General features: G+C 38.3%; 1 protein-coding gene across 3 annotated transcripts in view; it reads right to left on the reverse strand.

Annotated features, from left to right (window-relative positions):
* The window catches only part of DMBT1 (deleted in malignant brain tumors 1), a 91,668-nt gene that overhangs the window by 26,699 nt on the left and 44,543 nt on the right, over positions 1-20,426 (reverse strand). For all 3 annotated transcript variants that reach the window (XM_016427572.2, XM_016427574.2, XM_016427573.2), the window contains 11 exons: positions 20,094-20,411; positions 18,035-18,061; positions 15,380-15,409; positions 14,157-14,213; positions 11,491-11,808; positions 9,425-9,451; positions 6,563-6,592; positions 5,343-5,399; positions 4,049-4,366; positions 1,709-1,738; positions 1,021-1,047 (listed from right to left, as the gene is read on the reverse strand). In XM_016427572.2, the coding sequence (XP_016283058.2) occupies positions 1,021-1,047; positions 1,709-1,738; positions 4,049-4,366; positions 5,343-5,399; positions 6,563-6,592; positions 9,425-9,451; positions 11,491-11,808; positions 14,157-14,213; positions 15,380-15,409; positions 18,035-18,061; positions 20,094-20,411 (1,239 nt within the window). The remainder of the gene's footprint in view (positions 1-1,020; positions 1,048-1,708; positions 1,739-4,048; positions 4,367-5,342; positions 5,400-6,562; positions 6,593-9,424; positions 9,452-11,490; positions 11,809-14,156; positions 14,214-15,379; positions 15,410-18,034; positions 18,062-20,093; positions 20,412-20,426) is intronic.

The following is a 20,426-nucleotide window of genomic DNA, read 5'->3' on the forward strand; positions in this document are numbered from 1 at the left end:
TCCCTCAGAATCTAATGAAGTTGATGGTGCAGCTATTAATATTATCTCCATATTACAAATGAAGAACTAAGACTCAAATAAGTTAAGTGACTTGTCCATAATGTATAACAATTCTAAGAACACAAACTTAAATCCTGATTCTCTCATTCCAAGACCAGAGCTCAGAAAGTTTGTTTTCCAAAATTCATGATTCTCAAAGGGGAAAATTTTGTGCATAACTCAGGTTGAATATGTCATTATTATAGAAACATTACTTGGATCAAATTTCCAGCCTATTGATCTCCAACAAAATATAGAACACTGATCAATGCTCAAGCTAAAGCTCAAATGAAAGGGGAAAAAAACAATGGACATCATCCAAGATAGATGAAATTTATAGAAATAAATGTTTGGGGCGCAGCTAGGTAGGTCAATAGATGGAGAGCCAAGTCTGAAGATAAGGTTCTGACTTCAAATTTGACCTCAGATACTTCCTACTTGTGAGACCTTGGGAAAATCATTTACCCCATTTGCCTAGTCTTTACTGCTCTTCTACCTTAGAATAAATACTTAGTGTTGATTCTAAGACTGAAGGTAAGGGTTTTGTTTTTTTTTAAAGAAGTCAAGGTTTTGGAAAATCATAGTTCAACTGAGATACATAATATAGGCCTTATACCATGGTTAAATTCTCAGAATTCAGACCTGAGGCTTTCAAAGAATTAAGTTTTAAGTTTTTTCTGGGTATTTTGGGTAGGGGAAGAAAGCAGTTGTTATAGTGAAAGCAGTAGATCCAATAAACACAGTAATGTGGATTTATCCTTTTTCTGTTCCCCTCTGATTCCTAAAATTGGAAAAACAAATGAGATTAGGAAGGGTTGAACATCCAACACTGAGTTCTTCATTTACTTTATCAAGCAAATGCTAATGCTAATATTATTATTCTAGAATATTTGTATATCTTCATCAAGATTGGCCACAAAGCCTGTTGCTATTTGAACTTTTCTTTTCTCTGGATCAAGGACTTATGAAATTGGAGCTTACCATATGTGGTTGTTGGATTCCACCAATCTAGAAAAAGAAAAACAAAACTATTTTAAGATTGAAGAAAAAGGAAGACATAGTGAGGCAAGCATGCAAACAGATAAAAATTAAGTGCTCAGGGTTCTTTAAGTTGGTAGGGAGCAACAGAAATGTGACCTCATGGACTGATTTCTCTAAAGGAGTTTGTAATCAAAAAGAATGAAAACTTTTGTTGTTTGTTTAAGAATCTGACAATGATTCAGTACATATTAAATTGTAGTTTAACAACAAAAGCAAGAAAAGCAGCTAAACTTATAAATTTCATGCATCAAGAATGACAGACATGGGAACTTAGTTATAATCTGGTAATTTAAGATTAAAATTAAATGTGATCTCATCTTATAAAGAAACTTTTTGTTTGCAATATTCCTAAAATTAAAAGAATTATAATGACAAATTCCAAACCAAAATAATGCAAAAATGAATGAACTCAGTCAATAGAATTAGACCAATAGGTAAGGACTATCAATGTCCCCTAGAGGGGTCAGTCAGAAGAAGTAAGTACCCAGGGGCTGTAACAGAGAGTTCTTTACATGATCTCTGCTCATTCCAGTAAGAGAAAAGCACCATTGTCCTGATCACTAGTAAAGATGAAGGTGTCACTAAAGCAGGAAACCTTGATCCTGACTACAAAAGGAAATAGACTTACCAGGGGTTGTTGGAATTGCTGTTGTGGATTCTGTAAGAAAGATAAAGTCAAAGAATTAAACATAATGATATGCTATAGAGGACATTTTGCTTGGTTGGATGCCTCAGATCTATCAACAAGTATCTGTCTATTAAGCAGCTACTATGTATAAAGCTAAGATATGGAGAAGATGAAGAAAGAGCAAAAAAACATAAATCCATGACTTTAAGGAGCTCATATTCTATTAAAAATGACAATATATTCATAAATTGGTCTATATAAAGATTGGTTGGTTCTTGACCTTTGTATTTGAAGAGGACCAAAATGATATCACCAGTGATGTCTTTTGCCTCATGTATAGATTGGATTTAAATGAGGCAGAGTTGCATCAAGTTGAGGGCCACTGACAAGACAAATGTCAAGATAGCTGGTGATGGCCCAGGATGCAGTGGACGATCTTGGCATCTTTGAAGCCAAACTGAGCACTGCACAGTACATGCTTTTTTGCTGCTTTCATGGCAGTTGGAACAAGATGTTCTCATCCATCCCTTCCATTGGAGAAAGTCTTTGCATGCCTAGACACCCTGATAACTCACCAATGAATATGAATCCTGTTTGTTACCCTAGACCCAGCTTAGTCACTTTGTCAAGACAGTTTACCATGGTGTGGCAGCTGTGCCACACACAACTCTTAGAGCCACAAAGGAGAACTGGGTGGCAGGTGGACACCAAAGAAAGAAAGCAATCCTGAAAAGGGCTTAGCAAGTCCTCACACCAGAGGAACTAGCCTTCTCTGAACACCTCATATACACAGGCTACATGTAGGATAGATGGAAGGTAAACTTGGTAAGGGGAAGTGGCGGGAGAAGTTAATAAATAGAGCAAGAAGCACCTCCTGCAGAAGATGGTTTTGCAATAGTCTTAAAGGAATTAGAGAAGCCAGAGGTAGGCAGAGGAGAGGTGGGAGTACAAAAGGAACAGAGAAGGAAATACAGCATTGTATTTAAGGAAAGGCAAGTGGACTATGATAGCTAGAATGTAGTGAATGGATAAAGGTAATTATTAAGAAGAAAGGAAGAGATCGGGTTCATATGCCAAAGAAGCTTATTTGGATCATTCAGATGATAGGAAGCAGAAACACCTAGATGACCCAGTGGTTAGAGCTCAGAGTCTGAAGTCAGGATGGCTTGAGTTCAAATCCAGCCTCAGACAGTTACTAACTTCGTGACCCTATGGAATTCATTTCACCTTGGTATGCCTCAGTTTACTCAACTAGGAAAAATACTATAATAACATTTTCATCATAGGGTTGTTGTGAAGGTAAAATGAAATATTAGCGGAGGATCTGAAACATAGTAGGTGGTTAATACATGTGTTTTCTTCATGTTCCACCAAAGGGAGTTGTTGAATAGTGTGAATAAGAGGATGACCAAGAGCAAAGAAAAAATATGAAGTTTGAAGAGATGTTTCAGAAGAGGGGCAAATGGAACCATCACAAGACCTGTGGGGGAGTTACATCCAAGTTCAAAAGCACTTGGAGTCAAAGAGAAAACTTCTTATCTGGGACTCTGTGGAGCTGGGTGGGAAAAGTACCAATCTCAAAATCCTGTTGCTTGAATTGAATGAAGATCTCAATTATCTACTGAAGCTAATTTGGGGGATAAAGACTCTTTTTTCCCTGAGGGGAACCCAGAGCTTAGACCTCATCAATTTCCCTTGATCAAATCCTCAAGAGTTACATTAGGAGAGAAATATTAGGGACTTTCCTCTTTCCCTCTACCCTTTCTCTTCCTTTCCTATTCTTTCAAAAACCCTATTCTCCAATAAATTAGACGCTTTGAGTTACACCAGAGTTTAATTCAGAGTTTATGTAGTAGTAGGGGAATTTCCATAGATCAGTTAAGAAGGAGGCTGTGGGAGAACAGACTTACTCTGTAGACTAAACTGCCTGACTCCATTGATAACAGTCCAGCTCAGGGAAAGAAAGAGGAAGTTCCACTTAGAATTCAGTCCCCAAACAGCTGTTCAGTGGTTCCTTCCCTTTGCTAAGTCCCTCTCACTATTACAATAGGGAATGACATTGTCAGATAAATGTTTTAGGAAAATGATAAAAAAGAAGAATAAGAATAGGAATAATTCAAAAGAACAGGAGGTGAAAATCAACACTATTGATACAACAAAGTAGTCAGGCAGGTTCCATCAAATTAAACAAGTAGTTTGGGCATGTATCTAATAGATTTCCTCATGTAAGTCTTGGGACATTGGATAGCTGTTAATGTAAAAAGGGGAAAAGAGCCTCCTCTTACAAGGTAGAAGCTTTACCAGAAAAGGAAGAGATGCTGTTTTCCTGAGAGATAATACCTGAGCAGATGACACTGGCATCTTCAGAATGCTGACAGTTGTGGGAGAGCCACCCCCTGTGGGGGCAGTTCCACAGGTAGGATTCATATCCAGAACACCGCACATCGTCCAGGACAATGCTGCCATTGCCCTGACCAAATCGAGCATTTCCTGGAGCAGACACAGCATATCCACAGCCCAGCTGTCTGCAGACAACGTTGGCATCATTCAAATCCCAGTCATCATCACAGACAGTGCCCCAGGATCCCTGGTACAACACTTCAACTCGCCCTTGGCATCTGTCCATTCCATTCACCAGTGTCAAAGACAGATTAGAATCTGGTACAAGGAAGGAAGGGGGAGAGAATAAAACCATTTCAGTGTCCTTCCTTACAAATGGAGTCTTGGGGCTTAGAAACTTCCTTAAAGCTCTGGAGGAGGTCAAATTCCAAACTAGGAATCTCCCTTCAGTCATGTCTTGCTCATAAAATCACACATTTAACAGGGTATACCAGAGCTAAAGTGGTAAGAGCTATATCATACAGGCATTACTCCTTCCTTTATTACCCAAGGACCTCATATACTTTTTCTTTAATCAAAGTTAGCAAACTATTGATATACCAAGCCTCATGTCCCATGACTTATCCTACATAAGTTGGTGAAGATCTCAAATGGAATGTTTATTCTCAAAATTCTGAAAGGTTTCACCTTTTCCTGTTTGTTGCATCTTAGTAAGCAGAATTTCTTCACTATGACACAGACATTAAGATGATCTTTTGTTCATGGCCCTGACTTGGATGTCCCTCCACTTTGCGAATATGATCAAAACATTACCAAAAAATACTTTTTGTGAAATAATATATTTGAAGGAATTAATTGAAGAAGAAAGAAGGAAATGGGGGGGGGAGGATAAAAAAATAAAATAAAAGGTAAATGTTAAGTCCTTAAAAGGAGGGAGAGAAAAAGAGAAGATAGAAATGAAAGAAAGCCTCTAAAAAGAATAAGCAGAAACAATATTCCCCCCAAAAATGAAGAAATAAATTTCTCTGGAAAGAACCATAAAATGTGAAAACTAATTTGAACCTCATTTCTCTTGAAACAAAATGCCCATAGGGATAGTTGCATTTTGGCATTTGTGCTTCTAATCCTGAGCATTTCTGTTGAATACAGGAGGTCTTTAATAAATGTATGTGGAATAAATTTAATTGAATTGAATCATTTTGAAATGTAAAAGATCTTTGTCCCTCTCTACCAATACTTTTATTCTGTCTAAACCCAAAACAAATTCACAAAATGAAAATATCGAAAAAATTACTTGGTCCAGATGTTGTTGTCTCTGTCGTGAAATCAGTTCTTGGAAATGTTGTTCCTACTATAAGAGAAAAGCATAAATTCAATGAGGGATGAAAGGGTGTCCCCTCAACATCACTACTCACTCTCCTGTTTACTACCACAAATAGGACCATCAGAAAAACTCCCTCAGAAAGGAGGAAACAATATTCTAGGTAAGTAGTGTTTTCTTATCTTTTCTGGGCCTCACTTTTTGAGGGGAGATAATGAGAAGACTGAATTCAGTGCAAATATTGTGGAAATTAAGACATTTCTTTAGTAAGCTGGAATATTACAAGTATCTGTAGAGGGCAATGGAATAGAAGAGCAAGCATAGCAAAGCAAGAGCAAAGCTCACATAGGAAAGGGAAAATGAAAAGGGGAAAGGATAAGATTGGAAAGTAGTAGGATGGGAAAAGAGAAAAAGAGAAGAAGGGAGATTATGAAAGAAAGAAAAGAAGAAAGAATGAAAATCATTGAAATTACAAATTTAAGAGATAAGAACTTGGCAGTTAACTGGTGGAAACCATGGCATCTAATGATGTACTAAGATTAAAGGCATTAGTAAATCACTAAAGTAAGTCAAAGTTCACTGTATAGTATAATACTAAGGAAAGAGGAAATAAGGGAAGGAAAGAGGAGAGAAGAATGAGGAGGAAAGAAAAGAGGCAGGGAGACAGGACAAAGGCAACTGGAGACTACAGGAGATGAGAAGAAGAGGTGAAAGAAATCAAGAAATCCTGAAATTTATACAGTGAAAAGAGAGCTTTACCTTGAATCACATAATAATAAGATTAATAATATTCAGTAATAAGTATATTTACATAATAATAACATAAAGGTCAAAAATTAAAAAGGCTGAACACAATAATATAAAAATTGGACATTTTCACATTCGAGGTAGAACTTTCTCTGTACCAATATTTGTAAAACTAAAGGAATTGAAAGAACAAATCCTAACTCAAGCAATGGGACCATAAAGAGCCTTTGCCAAAGGAAAGGATCTGAACCCATTTCCCTTCCCAGGAAGATTATTCAGACGGAAGAAGTACTACTTTGGGCTATATGTTCTTAGCATAGCCTGTGCTCATCTCCTGGGCACCTCTGCAGAGAAGAAAAGCAACATCTCACTAGAGCACTAGCAAATGAAGCAGGTATTTTTTTCTCATATGCCATGATACTGAATAAGAAAGGAATCAGACGTACCTGGGGTCGGATAATTTGGTCTGGAGGTAACTATAAAAGGAAGAAGGTTAAATCAGACATGGATATAATTTAGAAGCAGGAATCAAAGGTAAGAACAAGTAGATCTGGATATATATATATACATATATAGACATACATCTCATATCATTCATATTCACAGAATTTGAGATTTTGCAGGGATTCTACAAGGAATCTAGACCAAAGGCTACATGCACAGAATCTATGCTAATATAGCCAACAAATGGTTTTCCAATCTGTCCTTGAAGCCTTTCTAAGAAAGCCACAGAAGGATTGCTCATTTAAAAGGGAGGGTGGCTATCACTGGGCTATACTGGCAGATTGTCTGGCCAGATAAAATTGACTACTCTTACCCACATGACAGTGAAGACTGAGTACAGAGCCCACCTTATCCAAGAACCAGTGCCAGCAAGGGCCAATTGAGAGGCACATGTAAGACATGAGAAACAGGAAACTCAAATTCTGGTCTCTATTCAGTCAGTAAAAAGCTGGTTGAAACTCAGCAAATAAGAGAGTTGGAAAACAGATCCTTCCCTGATCTTTCAAGCTCTTACTTACTATGATTTTTAGATCATGAAACAAAGGACCATCAGAGATGATCAAATGTAAGACTTTATGCAAGATATTATGAAAATGTTAAATCATTATAACTTCATGTGTACATATAAATGTGGATAGTGTCAGATATGACCATTATTAATGTTATAATAGATAATCCTGGAAATAATTAATGGTCTACTTCTGAGAATATTTTGCTGAAGATCCAGACTTCCAACACAAGATCTCCTAAGGGTATCTGACTTCAGGATCTAGACTGTTTTGTAAAGATAAAGCTGACATTGTTTCTGACAAGATCATTCCCATTCTGACAGATTGACAATTTAGCCTTAAGTTGATCATTGCCAGGAGGGAAAGAGGACAGTCAGGAGGACAACTCCTAAATGCTACATTTTTTTCCCCAGGGAGGGAAGTCAGTAAGAAGATGACCTATGTTCAGGTTTAGACATCCATATGAGAATGTCAGATATTCCCACAGACTTCAAAATCTTGAGTCTGGTGTTTTTGCATGGCCCACAATGCCTCATATTTCATCATTCACAGCTGAACCATTTTGGTTTAAGAAAGTGATGCCAGGATATCTACTAATTGTTCCAATTCTTGAGTGTTAACTATTGTGCTGTGACTCAGAAACTGTCATACATAAGATTGAGTTTAAAATCCTCTTACAAAAAAGTCCCTCACCAAAGACCTGGAGGATGGAACATGTAATCTCAGTGCAACTTTCCTACTCTTCAAATATTCATTATTCCTAGAATATGGAAATGCCATCTGGCTTAAAACTGTACATACGAATTATTGTGAATGTGAGTAGCTGAATACTAATTTATGTGGGATAAACAAGATGACCATTCAGATGTTAATCACATTTCTATAGAAATGTTTTCCTTTCATTCATGGAGGAGTAAATTTCCTTCCATTCATATTTCTCTTGGTTGTCTTTTCCTTCATTTCTTTCTTCCCTAACTTCATTGATTTATTCTATCTCCCCTTATTCCATCCTTTCCTTTCCTCTCTCCTTCCCTCACTTTCATTTTTCTTTATCCATTCTTCTTCTTCCTCCTTGTACCCTTTATCCCCATTCCAATAACTCTTTTTTCTAGGCTCAAAAGGCATATATTTTAAACTTATAGTCACACACCAGAGGGAAGTATTGAATGTTAGAGGGGTTGTGGCAGAATTGGCACATTAAGACATTGCTAGTGGAGTTGTAAATTGAACCAGCCAATCTAGAAGGCAATTTGGAACTATGCCCAAAGGGTGCTACATCACTGCCTACCTTAAAAAAACAAGCAAAAAAAAAACCTCACCTTCTGTCTTGGAGTCAATGCTGTGTATTGGTTCCAAGGCAGAAGAGTGGTAAGGGCTAGGCAATGGGGGTCAAGTCACTTGTCCGGGGTCACACAGCTGGGAAGTCTCTGAGTTCAGATTTGAACCTAGCACCTCCCTTCTCTAGGCCTGGCTCTCAATCCACTGAGCTACCCAGCTGCCCCCAATGTCTGCCCTTTGATCCAGCCATAGCACTGCTGGCTTTGAACCCTAAAGAGATCATGAGTAAAAAGATTTATACCAAAATATTTGTAGCTGAGCACTTTGTGGTGGCAAAAAAAAAAAATAGAAATCAGGGAATCCCCTTCAATTGGGGAATGACTGAACAAATTACGGTATCTACTAGTAATGGAATACTATTGTGCTCAAAGGAACAATGAACTGGAAAAATTCCATGAGAACTAGAATGACCTCCAGGAATTGATGCAGAGTGAGAGGAGCTGATCCAGGAGAACATTGTACACAGAGACAAATACACTGTGGTAAAATGGAATGTAATGGACTTCTCTCTAGAAGCAGTGCAATGATTAAGGACAATTTGGAGGGACTTATGAGAAAGAAAACTACCAAGAGGAACAGAAAAAAACAAAAGAAAAACAACTGCTCAATGACACGGGCCAATGGGGATTTGATTGGGGATACAGACTTTAAATTATCACCATAGTGCCAATATTAATGATAAAAAAAAATTGGTCTTGAGCAATGACACATAGAAAAGTCAGAGGAATTGGGTGTTGGCTACTAGAGGGGGATTATGGCAGGGCAGGGAACGAACATGAATTGTGTAAACATGGAAAATATTCTAAATTAATTAATTAACATTTCTAACAATAAAGAACTTATAGTCACAGATATCAGTACACTGAGAGAAGCATCATCTCATTATAGTACTAATGAAATAAGTTTCTTTAAATTTAAAAAAGTAATGATATTGAATAAGAAAGAAATCAGACTTACTGTTGGTTGGTAGATTTGTTGTACTGGCTTCAACAAGAGAGAAAAGGACAAATGGGAATACATTTTAGAGACAAGTTCTAGGTGAGAACAAAAAGACGAAAAAAACTCCCAAACCACTAAGTAATCATTACGGCATATACATAACAGAAATCAAAAATGATCAAAAGCAAATTCACACAATCATAACATTGGAGATCTGGAAAGAACCCAGAAGCCAACTAGACCACCACATACATTGATGGAATCATGATTACAATAAACTTAGCTCAGGGTTGTTCAGGCTCTTTTTGAAATCCTTAAGTTTTCACTTTTCTGTTTCTCTTTTTATGCTTCTCCAGAGTTCTGGATTGGGTCATCAAATTTCCTTTTTAAGTTCTGTTTTCTTTTTAGTTAGGAATACCTGGAAGTCTTCCATTTCATAAAATAGAACACTTTTCTGCTGGGGAGTCATGCTCAGTTTCACTGAGTATAGGATTCTTGGTTGTAGTGTAGCCTTCTCTGGTGCTAGAGGTGGGTCTAGCTGTCATTACGCTCTTCAGTGGGCACTTCCAGCATGTGGACCAGCTGTAATCTAGTGGGGAGTCTCAGAGCAGTTTTTCCAACTGAATTCTGCTCCCCCTACTTTATCTTTCCCTGTTGATCTCCTCCCCACTCTGGCCATTCATTATCTCTGGCCATGTGGAAGTGGGGAGGGCTGGCAATAGGCTGCTCCCTTGCTCTGCCATTACTTTAGACTGAACATAAGGCTGCTCCAGGCTCTCAAGTTCCCTTCCCACAGATCTCAGCGTCTTGGGCTGTTTCTTGTCTGCTGTTTGTTGCCTCAGGAACGCTGGCCTACTGTGGGCTCTACCAACTCTCCACAATGTGGCCCTCAGTGGTCTACCCTCCCCTCGCAGCCCAGGGAGACTTGTCCCTCCAGCTTTCTTTTGTCTACAAGCACTTGGTTTCCTATTTTGGGGTATTTGGAGACTTTGGGTGAGCAAAGCATCCATTATCCCACCATCTTAGCTCTGAACAAGCATCTCTCCCCACTCTCAAGTCCAGTAAGGCCAAATGAGGGGTCTAGAACTAAGAGCTAAGGGCATTTTACAGAAAAAGCAAGAAATCCATGTTTATTCCCAGCTCTTTGCCCCCTACCAGCAAGATGATCTTTGGCTTCTCCCTTAACATGTCTGGGAATCACTTTCCTCATCTACAGTTCGTATGAGTTGGCTTAGGGGTCCTTGAATGATCCTTGGAGCTCTAGTCTTCCTTGAATCTAGACCAGGAAACTGAGTACAATTAAAAAAGAGGTTTTTTTTTTTTATCTGAGCAATCAGGTCATTATGTTTGGTAATTGTGCCACCAGGGCAAAGCACCATACCTGTTTCTTTCAACTCAAAGGGAAGGAAGGGTATTTTCCAAAGAGAGCTCTCTAAAGAGTGCATATACATAATCTCTATCTGATAAAGGTTTTTGATGTCCATAGTGCTTTACCTTGATCAGATTTAAAGGAATATTCCCTCCCCTTGAGAAGGAAAAAGAAACTGGATTCTGAAATTTTGAATTTTTTGAAATTTTTTTGGAATTTTCAAGGAATTACCAAGGGATATATGTGGTAGGATGACAGGATAATACATTTATAACTAAAAGATGTATTAAAAGCTATCTAGTCTGTCCTTTTCCCTGGGCCTAAGAGGAAAGTGGTCCAGCAGGATGAGGTAACTTGCTGAGGTCCCACAAATGAGACAGAGTCACCGTTTTCAGCTGAGTCTCTGACTCCAAAACTAGGGCTCTGTCTTGCCATCTCTACCCTTTCTCTGAGCACTCTTTACCTTGAACAACATGCTATTACAAATAGTGAAGGAGAAGTGAATAAACTGCTTTGGAAAGATAACTCAAGTTCTTTCCTGAAGTCTAGGGCTCACTGATCCCCAGTCCTCTTTGACTATGGTGAACTTGTGGGCATTTCTGAGGAGGAAAAACTCTCAATGTGCTCAAGAGAAGACTCTCAGTCAGCAGGAAATTGTTCCCCTGGCAGGATCCACTCTAGAAAAGGAGAAACACATGTTTCCCAGGGACAATACCTGAGCAGATGACACTGGCATCTTCAGAATGCTGACAGTTGTGGGAGAGCCACCCCCTGTGGGGGCAGTTCCACAGGTAGGATTCATATCCAGAACACCGCACATCGTCCAGGACAATGCTGCCATTGCCCTGACCAAATCGAGCATTTCCTGGAGCAGACACAGCATATCCACAGCCCAGCTGTCTGCAGACAACGTTGGCATCATTCAAATCCCAGTCATCATCACAGACAGTGCCCCAGGATCCCTGGTACAACACTTCAACTCGCCCTTGGCATCTGTCCATTCCATTCACCAGTGTCAAAGACAGATTAGAATCTGGTACAAGGAAGGAAGGGGGAGAGAATAAAACCATTTCAGTGTCCTTCCTTACAAATGGAGTCTTGGGGCTTAGAAACTTCCTTAAAGCTCTGGAGGAGGTCAAATTCCAAACTAGGAATCTCCCTTCAGTCATGTCTTGCTCATAAAATAACACATTTAACAGGGTATACCAGAGCTCAAGTGGTAAGAGCTATATCATACAGGCATTACTCCTTCCATTGTTACCCAAGGACCTCATATACTTTTTCTTTAATCGAAGTTTGAAAATTATTGATATACCAAGCCTCAAGTTCCATGACTTCTCCTACATAAGTTGGTGAAGATCTCAATTGGAATGTTTATTCTCAAAATTCTGAAGGGTTTCACCTTTTCCTGTTTGTTGCATCTTAGTAGGCAGATTTCTTCTCTATAACACAGACTTTATGATGATCTTTTGTTCATGGCCCTGACTTGGTTGTCCCTCGACTTTGTGGATATGATCAAAAATTACCCAAAAATTCTTCTTGTTAAAGAATATTTTTGAAGGAATTAATTGAAGAAGAAGGAAGGAAATCAGGGGGGAAGGATAAAAAAATTAAATAAAAGGTAAATGTTAAGTCCTTAAAAGGAAGGAGAGAAAAAGAGAAGATAGAAATGAAAGAAAGCCCCGAAAAAGAAAGAATGAGAAGAAATAGTTTTCTCCCCCAAAATGATGAAATACATTTCTCCTGAAAAACATATAAAATGTGAAAACTAATTTGAATCTCATTTCTCTTGAAATAAAATGCCCATCTCTATGAAAATTCGTAACTGATTTCAGAATAGAAAGCATCGATCATCTCTACACACAATGAAAAAAAGATGCTAGAAAAATACAAAAGGATTCCTTGAGCCACAGTCTTCCTTCAAGGCCAGAGTCACACTTCCAAAATGGTTCAAACCACCTCACAACAGCTTCCGGGGCATGGTACAGTGGCTGAGAACAGGGAACATGGAACAAGGGGCAATTTATGGATATTCTAGCATTGATTTTCTAGAAATGAAAAACCCATCAGCATTTAAGAAAACATGGAGAACATTGGGTCATGCAGTTAGTTGACCCTGTATGAAAGAATTTATAGCTTCCACTTAATCTCCCATATTCCTATACGAGAAGTTAAACCTACATCTAAAAACATAATTTCAATGAATTCTGCAAATTCACAATCTTCTTCCTGTTTTCCACATGAGCACAAAGACAACCTTCACAGAATAGCCATGATTCCTTAGAAACATGAGATGATTAGGAAAGCTCCTATCTGACTACTCATGGGTCTCTCATGATTTGTCCCCTAGGTACTTTTAAAAAAGCAAAAATTAAAAGTGGTCATGGGGTCATGAGCTTAAATTCAATCTCCCATCATAAGAAGAAATAATAAGTACTAGTTAGTGCAGGAAATCATTTCTAAAATCTTTCCCACATCATGGTCCATAGTGACCAATTTCACCCAATGAAGGTTGGGTAGGGTGACATGGAGGGAATTATTTGATTTGGAACCAGAGTCTCCATTGAAATACTCATAGAAATATATGCCATCGTGCTAAGCATGAGATCTAATGGCAAGCACATGCAACGTAAAAGCAAAAAAGTAAATATATTCTACAATTCATTATTAGTAGTGACTAAATGTTCATCTTTGATTAGGGACAAAAAAGATAAAAGCATAGGCTATAAGAGAGAGCTTATGAGTTTAGTTAATACTGAATTCATATTGTTTTAAATTAAATTGATTTTTAAAATTTAAGAAATTTAAGAAAATTTAAATTAACAATAATCAGTTAATATTGAGGATGACATGATCTATACCGAGATAGCGATATGGACATAAAGAGTATATTTCAAAACTGAGTTAATGTTAGATGAGAGGACATGAGTCCAAAAGCCCAAGATTTGCAAGACTTTATCTTATACCTCCTTATATTCATGAAAGTTGTTCCTTTCTCCTTCAATGTACACTCTCATCATCTCTGACTTTCAGAATCCTTAATTGTCTTTAAGCTGTACTCTCTATTTTGAAGCCATCCATTATCCCTTCATCAGTTCTATCTATCTCAACTTATCTTGTATCCTAACATGCATGAACCAGATATCCTATCAAACTACAGACCCTTTGAAGATAGGGATGGTTGCATTTATGCATTTGTGCTTGTAATCCTGAGCATGGGTGTTGAAAACAGGAGGTCTTTAACAAATGTATGAGGAATAAATTTAATTTAATTGAATCATTTGAAATGTAAAAGATCCTTGTCCCTCTCTACCAATACATTTTTCTGTCTAAACCCAAAACAAAATCACAAAAAGAAAATGAAAAGATCAAAAAAATTACTTGGTCCAGATGTTGTTGTCTCTGTCGTGAAATCAGTTCTTGGAAATGTTGTTCCTACTATAAGAGAAAAGTATAAATTCAATGAGTGATGAAAGGATGTCCCCTCAACATCACTGCTCACTCTCCTGTTTACTGCCACAAATATGACCATCAGAAAAAGTCCCTCAGAAAGGAGGACACAATATTCTAGGTAAGTAGTGTTTTCTTATCTTTTCTGGGCCTCACTTTTTGGGGGGAGATAATGAGAAGACTGAATTCAGTGCAAATATTGTGGAAATTAAGACATTTCTTTAGTAAGCTGGAACATTACAAGCATCTGTAAAGGGCAATGGAATAGAAGAGCAAGCATAGCAAAGCAAGAGCAAAGCTCACAGAGGAAAGGGAAAAATGACAAGGGGAAAAGATGAGATTGGAAAGTAGTAGGATGGGAAAAGAGAAAAAGAGAAGAAGGGAGATTATGAAAGAAAGAAAAGAAGAAAGAATGAAAATCATTGAAATTACAAATTTAAGAGATAAGAACTTGGCAGTTAACTGGTGGAAACCATGGCATCTAATGATGTACTAAGATTAAAGGCATTAGTAAATCGCTAAAGTAAGTCAAAGTTCACTGTATAGTATAATACTAAGGAAAGAGGAAAGAAGGGAAGGAAAGAGGAGAGAAGAATGAGGAGGAAGGAAAAGAGGCCAGGAGACAGGAAAAAGCAATTGGAGACTACATGCGATGAGAAGAGGTGAAAGAAATCAAGAAAACCTGAAATTTATAAACCATAGAAAAGAGAGCTTTACATTGAATCACATAACAATAATAAGATTAATAATATTCAGTAATAAGTATATTTACATAATAATAACATAAAGGTCAAAAATTAAAAAGGCTGAACACAATAAAATAAAAATTGGATATTTTCACATTCAAGGTAGAACTTTTTCTGTACCAATATTTGTAAAACTCAAGGAATTGAAAGAACAAATCTTAACTCAACCAATGGGAGCCATAAAGAACCTTTGCCAAAGGGAAGGATCTGAACCCATTTCCCTTCCCAGGCAGATTATTCAGACAAAAACAGTACTACTTTGGGCAAAATGTTCTTAGCATAGCCTGTGCTCATCTCCTGGGCACCTCTGCAAAGAGGAAAAGCAACATCTCACTAGAGCACTAGCAAATGAAGCAGGTATTTTTTCTCATATGCCATGATACTGAATAAGAAAGGAATCAGACGTACCTGGGGTCGGATAATTTGGTCTGGAGGGAACTATGAAAGGAAGAAGGTTAAATCAGACATGGATATAATTTAGAGGCAGGAATCAAGAGTAAGAACAAGTAGATCTGCATATATATATATATATTAAAATATACATATATAGACATACATCTCATATCATTCATGTTCACAGAATTTGAGATTTTGTAGGGATTCTACAAGGAATCTAGACCAAAGGCTACATGCACAGAATCTATGCTAACATAGCCAACAAATGGTTTTCCAATCTGTCCTTGAAGCCTTTCTAAGAAAGCCACAGAAGGATTGCTCATTTAAAAGGGAGGGTGGGTATCACTGGACTATACTGGCAGATTGTCTGGCCAGATAAAATTGACTACTCTTACCTACATGACAGTGAAGACTGAGTACAGAGCCCACCTTATCCAAGAACCAGTGCAAGCAAGGGCCAATTGAGAGGCACATGTAAGACATGAGAAACAGGAAACTCAAATTCTGATCTCTATTCAGTCAGTAAAAAGCTGGTTGAAACTCGGCAAATAAGAGAGTTGGAAAACAGATCCTTCCCTGATCTTTCAAGCTCTTACTTACTATGACTTTTAGATCATGAAACAAAGGACCATCAGAGATGATCAAATGTAAGACTTTATGCAAGATATTATGAAAATGTTAAATCATTATAACTTCATGTGTACATATAAATGTGGACAGTGTCAGATATTCCCATTATTAATGTTATAATAGATAACCCTGGAAATAATTAATGGTCTACTTCTGAGAATATTTTGCTGAAGATCCAGACTTCCAACACAAGATCTCCTAAAGTTATCTGACTTCAGGATCTAGACTGTTTTGTATAGATAAAGCTGACATTGTTTCTGACAAGATCATTCCCATTCTGACAGATTGACAATTTAGCTTTAAGTTGATCGTTGCCAGGAGGGAAAGAGGACAGTCAGGAGGACAACTCCTAAATGCTACATTTTTTTTCCTAGGGAAGGAGATCAATAAGAAGATGCCCTCCATTCAGGTATAGACATACATATGAGAATGTCAGATATTCCCACAGACTTCAAAATCTTGAATCTGGTGTTTTTGCATGGCCCACAATGCCTCATATTTCATCATTCACAGCTAAACCATTTTGGTTCAAAAAAGTGATGCTAGGATATCTACTAACTGTTCCAATTCATGATTGTTAACTATTGGGCTGTGATTCAGAACCTGTCATACATAAGATTGGGTTGAACCATCTTACAAAAAAGACCCTCACATGGAGCTGGAGGATGGAATGTGTAATCCCCCTGCAACTTTGCCACTTTCCAGATATTAATTATTCCTAGAACATGGAAAGGCAATCTGATTTGAAACTGTACATAGGAATTATTTTGGATGTGAGTTGCTGAATATTAATTTATGTAGGATAAACAAGATCATCATTCAGATGTTAATTATATTTCTATAGAAATGTTTTCCTTTCATTTAATGTAGGACTAAATTTCCTTCCATTCATATTTCTCTTGGTTGTCTTTTCCTTCCTTTCTTTCTTCCCTAACTTCATTCCTTTTTCCTATATCCCCTTATTTCATTCTTTCCTTACCTCTCTCCTCCCCTCCCTTACTGTTTTCTTTATACACTCTTCTTTTTCCTCTTCCCTTTTGTCCCCATTCCAATAACTTTCTTTTGTAGGCTCAGAAGGCATATATTTTAAAATATATAGTCACATGAAAGGGAAGTAATGAATGTTGGAGGGATTGTAGCAAAATTGGGACATTAAAGCATTGCTGGTAGAGTTGAGAATTAATCTAGCCATTTGGGAAGGCAATTTGGAACTATGCCCAAAGGGCTCTAAAGACTGCCTGCCCTTTGATCCAGCCATAGCACTGCTGGCTTGGTACTCTAAAGAGATCATGAGGAAAAAGATTTATACCAAAATATTTGTAGTTGCACTCTTTGTGGTGGCAAAAAAAAAAAACGGAAAATCAGGGGATGCCCTTCAATTGGGGAATGGCTGAACAAATTATGGTATTTACTAGTAATGGAATACTATTGTGCTCAAAGGAATAATGAACTGGAAGAATTCCATGTGAACTGGAATGACCACCAGGAATTGATGAAGAGTGAGAGGAGCAGAACCAGGAGAACATTTACACAGAGACAAATACACTGTGGTACAAACAAATGTAATGGAATTCTCTACTAGCAACAGTGCAATAATTAAGGACAATTTGGAGAGACTTATGAGAAAGAAAACTACCAAGAGTCAGAGGAAGAATGGTGGGAATAGAAACACAAAAGAAAAGCCACAGCATCAATAATAAGAACCTATGGGGTTATGATTGGGGATATAGACTTTAAATGATCACCATAGTGCCAATATTAATGGTACAGAAATGGGACTTGAACAATGAAACATGGAAAACCCAGAAGAACTGTGGGTTGGCTACTGGAAGGCGATTAGGGGCAGGAAAAGAACATGAATCTTGTAACCATGGAAAATATTCTAAATTAATTAATTAACATTTCTAACAATAAAGAACTTATACTCACAGATATCAGTACACTGAGAGAAGCATCATCTCATTATAGTACTAATGAAATAAGTTTTTTTTAATTTAAAAAAGTAATGATATTGAATAAGAAAGAAATCAGACTTACTGTTGGTTGGTAGATTTGTTGTACTGGCTTCAATAAGAGAGAAAAGGACAAATGGGAATACATTTTAGAGACAAGTTCTAGGTGAGAACAAAAAGTTTATACTCCCAAACCACTAAGAAACTATTAAGGCATATACATAACAGAAATCACAAAGGATCAAAAGCAAATTCACACAGTCATAGCATTGGAAATCTGGAAAGAACCCAGAAGCCAACTAGACCACCACATACATTGATGGAATCATGATTACAATAAACTTAGCTCAGGGTTGTTCAGGCTCTTTTTGAAATCCTTAAGTTTTCACTTTTCTGTTTCTCTTTTTATGCTTCTCCAGAGTTCTGGATTGGGTCATCAAATTTCCTTTTAAGTTCTGTTTTCTTTTTAGTTAGGAATACCTGGAAGTCTTCCATTTCATAAAATAGAACACTTTTCTGCTGGGGAGTCATGCTCAGTTTCACTGAGTATAGGATTCTTGGTTGTAGTGTAGCCTTCTCTGGTGCTGGAGGTAGCTCTAGCTGTCATTACGCTCTTCAGTGGGCACTTCCAGCATGTGGACCAGCTGGAATCTAGTGGGGAGTCTCAGAGCAGTTTTTCCAACTGAATTCTGCTCCCCCTACTTTATCTTTCCCTGTTGATCTCCTCCCCACTCTGGCCATTCATTATCTCTGGCCATGTGGAAGTGGGGAGGGCTGGCATTAGGCTGCTCCCTTGCTCTGCCATTACTTCAGACTGAACATAAGGCTGCTCCAGGCTCTCAAGTTCCCTTCCCAGAGATCTCAGCATCTTGGGCTGTTTCTTGTCTGCTGTTTGTTGCCTCAGAAACGATGGCCTACTGTGGGCTCTACCAACTCCCCACAATGTGGCCCTCAGTGGTCTACCCTCCCCTCTCAGCCCAGGCTGACTTGTCCCTCCAGCTTTCTTTTGTCTACAAGCACTTGGTTTCCTATTTTGGGGTATTTGGAGACTTTGGGTGAGCTGAGCATCCATTATTCCACCATCTTAGCTCTGAACATGCATCTCTCCCCACTCTCAAGTCCAGTAAGGCCAAATGAGGGGTCTAGAACTAAGAGCTAAGGGCATTTTACAGAAAAAGCAAGAAATCCATTTTTATTCCCAGCTCTTTGCCCCCTACCAGCAAGATGATCTTTGGCTTCTCCCTTAACATGTCTGGGAATCACTTTCCTCATCTACAGTGTGTATAAGGTGGCTTAGGGGTCCTTGAATGATCCTTGGAGCTCTAGTCTTCCTTGAATCTAGATCAGGAAACTGAGTGCAATTAAAAAAGAGGTTTTTTTTTTATCTGAGCAATCAGGTCATTATGTTTGGTAATTGTGCCACCAGGGCAAAGCACCATACCTGTTTCTTTCAACTGAAAGGGAAGGAAAGTTATTTTCCAAAGAGAGCTCTCTAAAGAGCCCATATACATAATCTCTATCTGATAAAGGTTTTTGATGTCCATAGTGCTTTACCTTGATCAGATTTAAAGGAATATTCCCTCCCCTTGAGAAGGAAAAAGAAACTGGATTCTGAAATTTTGAATTTTTTGAAATTTTTTTGGAATTTTCAAGGAATTACCAAGGGATATATGTGGTAGGATGACAGGATAATACATTTATAGCTAAAAGATGTATTAAAAGCTATCTAGTCTGTCCTTTTCCCTGGGCCTAAGAGGAAAGTGGTCCAGCAGGATGAGGTAACTTGCTGAGGTCCCACAAATGAGACAGAGTCACCGTTTTCAGCTGAGTCTCTGACTCCAAAACTAGGGCTCTGTCTTGCCATCTCTACCCTTTCTCTGAGCACTCTTTACCTTGAACAACATGCTATTACAAATAGTGAAGGAGAAGCGAATAAACTGCTTTGGAAAGATAACTCAAGTTCTTTCCTGAAGTCTAGGGCTCACTGATCCCCAGTCCTCTTTGACTATGGTGAACTTGTGGGCATTTCTGAGGAGGAAAAACTCTCAATGTGCTCAAGAGAAGACTCTCAGTCAGCAGGAAATTGTTCCCCTGTCAGGATCCACTCTAGAAAAGGAGAAACACATGTTTCCCAGGGACAATACCTGAGCAGATGACACTGGCATCTTCAGAATGCTGACAGTTGTGGGAGAGCCACCCCCTGTGGGGGCAGTACCACAGGTAGGATTCATATCCAGAACACCGCACATCGTCCAGGACAATGCTGCCATTGCCCTGACCAAATCGAGCATTTCCTGGAGCAGACACAGCATATCCACAGCCCAGCTGTCTGCAGACAACGTTGGCATCATTCAAATCCCAGTCATCATCACAGACAGTGCCCCAGGATCCCTGGTACAACACTTCAACTCGCCCTTGGCATCTGTCCATTCCATTCACCAGTGTCAAAGACAGATTAGAATCTGGTACAAGGAAGG

The sequence above is a fragment of the Monodelphis domestica genome, chromosome 1 (assembly GCF_027887165.1).
Source record: "Monodelphis domestica isolate mMonDom1 chromosome 1, mMonDom1.pri, whole genome shotgun sequence".
In the NCBI taxonomy this organism is placed as follows: domain Eukaryota; kingdom Metazoa; phylum Chordata; class Mammalia; order Didelphimorphia; family Didelphidae; genus Monodelphis; species Monodelphis domestica.